The sequence below is a fragment of the Diabrotica virgifera genome, chromosome 10, assembly GCF_917563875.1.
Source record: "Diabrotica virgifera virgifera chromosome 10, PGI_DIABVI_V3a".
NCBI classification, from domain to species: domain Eukaryota; kingdom Metazoa; phylum Arthropoda; class Insecta; order Coleoptera; family Chrysomelidae; genus Diabrotica; species Diabrotica virgifera.
Window position 1 is genome coordinate 73,702,508 of NC_065452.1, and position 2,582 is coordinate 73,705,089.

At 32.0% G+C, this 2,582-nt stretch overlaps 1 protein-coding gene across 1 annotated transcript; it reads left to right on the top strand.

The window, feature by feature from the left end:
• Positions 1-1,274: 1,274 nt before the first annotated feature.
• Positions 1,275-2,069, top strand: LOC126893059 (uncharacterized). The gene has a single exon (XM_050663000.1). It carries the CDS (start codon positions 1,275-1,277, stop codon positions 2,067-2,069), a length of 795 nt encoding a protein of 264 aa, XP_050518957.1.
• The last annotated feature ends 513 nt before the right edge of the window (positions 2,070-2,582 follow it).

The following is a 2,582-nucleotide window of genomic DNA, read 5'->3' on the forward strand; positions in this document are numbered from 1 at the left end:
TTAGTGATATAAGTCCTTTGTTTTAACCCAGTTGTTACCCTTTCTATCCGTGGTCTAATTTAGTTTTGTGCAAGTCGCCTTGATGGACCCCTAGGCGTATGTAATAACCCAACCTTATGCTATCCTTTTCTTTCCCGTGAAAAAAAAAGATAATAAAAAAAATAGAAAAAAAAATAAAAATAATAAAAAAAAATAAAAAAAAATAATAAAAAAAATAATGAAAAAAAAACAAAAAAAAATAAATAAAAAAAAATAATAAATAGAATATGATAAATAAAAAAAATATATATGTAGCTATGTACTAGATAAAAAATATATGTATAAGTCAAGATAAGATTAGATCTATATTGTTGTTACGGGTTCTCTCTATAACAGTTGTTAAAAAAAAACTTGAATTATTTATCAAAACAGAATAGGCTAATGGATTATGTCCCTAGTCATAAAATTAAAAAAAAAATAAAAAAAAACAATATTAATTATAAAAGCTATTCTACATCAGTTATTAATGCAAGCATGCGGTAGCAGAGAGGGTCCCTGTGAGGTTAAATGTAATTAAAAAATTGATAAAATTAATTTTAACACATACCATATTATGCCCTGCTTTAACGGTATTTACCTAAGTATAAATAAATATTTTAACTACATATTTAATTGCCAGAAAAAAAACAGCCGCCAGCCTAATAGCTTAAAGAAGAACAACCCAAAGCTACAAATCTTACCTATTACACTATATAGATTGCTTGCACAATAATATATGGATTGGATGGATATGGATCAAAATTATTCCGGTCAACTTAGACATCAAAATGCTTGGCAAATAACAAAAATTGCCGGAGAGCCAAATTTTGGTGGAAAGCTAGGGTATACCATAATAAATAAAGTTTAAAAAGTCCCCATCGATCCCATGTGTGTGTCAAAAGTTATTCGGGGTCAAAAGTCAAAATTTGAGATTTTTTGGATTTTTTTCGAAAACGGTAAGTTTTATCAAAAAAAAAACCATAAACCAAAGTTGTAGATCTTAACATTCTCTACGAAAATGGTTCTTACAATTTTTTTCCTAAGAGTTACCATTCCTGAGATATCGCGATTTTAAAAGTTACTTTATACATTATATGCACATATAAGCCACGTATATACATATGTGGCCCTTAAGACAAGTATAAATGCTTATTTGTGTCTCTTTTATATAGTATATTATACTATTCTGAAAATATTTCTTCAAGAGGTAATCAGTCCCAAACTGAATTTCCTCTATCCACGTGGCCTTGAAAGAAATGCTGCCTTATTTCCATGCATCTGGACATTTACCTTATGCTAAGTCTGCGCACTTGTACCTACAAGACATGCTTCAATTGAACGAGGTAATGGATCCTAGTATTTATCAAAGGTTTAGAGAAGGATTTTTTATTGTTCGACGTTCTGATAAACTTTGTTGTGGAACTTCAACAGATATGATTATTGAACAATCGATGATGAAATCTATGAAAACACATGGGGGCATTTCTCGAGGAAGAAGTACGAAAGAAAGTGTGATAAGTAAATGGGTTTACGGAATGCATGCAATGAATACTGTGTGTGAGGGGTTGCAAGTTCTTGCTAATGTTCGAATGGACACAACAGATCAGCATGTAGATGCAAGTGACTCGCGGCTGATAAAAGACGCTAAAGATATTAAAAAACTTCTAGACTGGTTTTCATCACATGATCCTTTTCCTAAAATTAATAAAATCATATCTATTGCTTCTGGAGTTGTTATTGATGATAAGATTAATTGCCATAAAGCTCGTGAAGTTGGGATTGCTTCAATGGCTAAAATGACAGGTGAAACATTTAATAATATAAAATTAAAACGCTCTGAAAAAGTACTCCCTCTTTTAGCTGCGAGTAGCACCTTGAAAGTTCACGAAGAAGAAGTAGCTATAGATCCTGTATTATTATTTCAACGCATGAGTATCACTGAAGCTTTTGAGGATGAGATTGAAAAAATTTTTGAGTATGAATTAGCTCCTTACCCCTTATCACTTTTCGATGCAGCTGGAATGCGTAAAACAACAGTCAGGAATTTATGATTGCTTTGAATCAGTCAATACTGAGGTTGATCGTAGAAACGCTACTTACATTATTGATGGAGGGACCTACTACATCACGTTGTGTGGGATCGAGAAGAAACCTTTAGCGTTATTTTTGATAAATATGTTCAGTATCTACGCAGATATTACGGGCTTACAGTGACAGTGGTATTTGACGGCTACAATGACTCTACAAAGAATATTAAAGCTGCAGAACAAATCCGTCGAACTACAAAAACATCATCGGGTTTCGAGATTATCTTTGATGAAAATATAACAGTTCCAGCGAATCAACAACAATTTTTCGCCAACATTAATAATAAATCTCGTTTCATTTCCATGTTAACTGACAAATTAACAGCTGCGAATATTGAAGTGAAACAAGCTAAAAATGACGCAGATGTCCTTATAATTGAGACAGCAATTGAAAAATTTAAGGCAACAAACACAACAATTGTAGTTGGTGAAGATGTTGATTTGTTGGTACTGATTACTGCAAGGACTCCAGTAGAT

Bases quoted from the DNA above. Each gene is read 5' to 3' on its own strand.
- LOC126893059 (XM_050663000.1), top strand. From the start codon at position 1,275: ATGCTGCCTTATTTCCATGCATCTGGACATTTACCTTATGCTAAGTCT.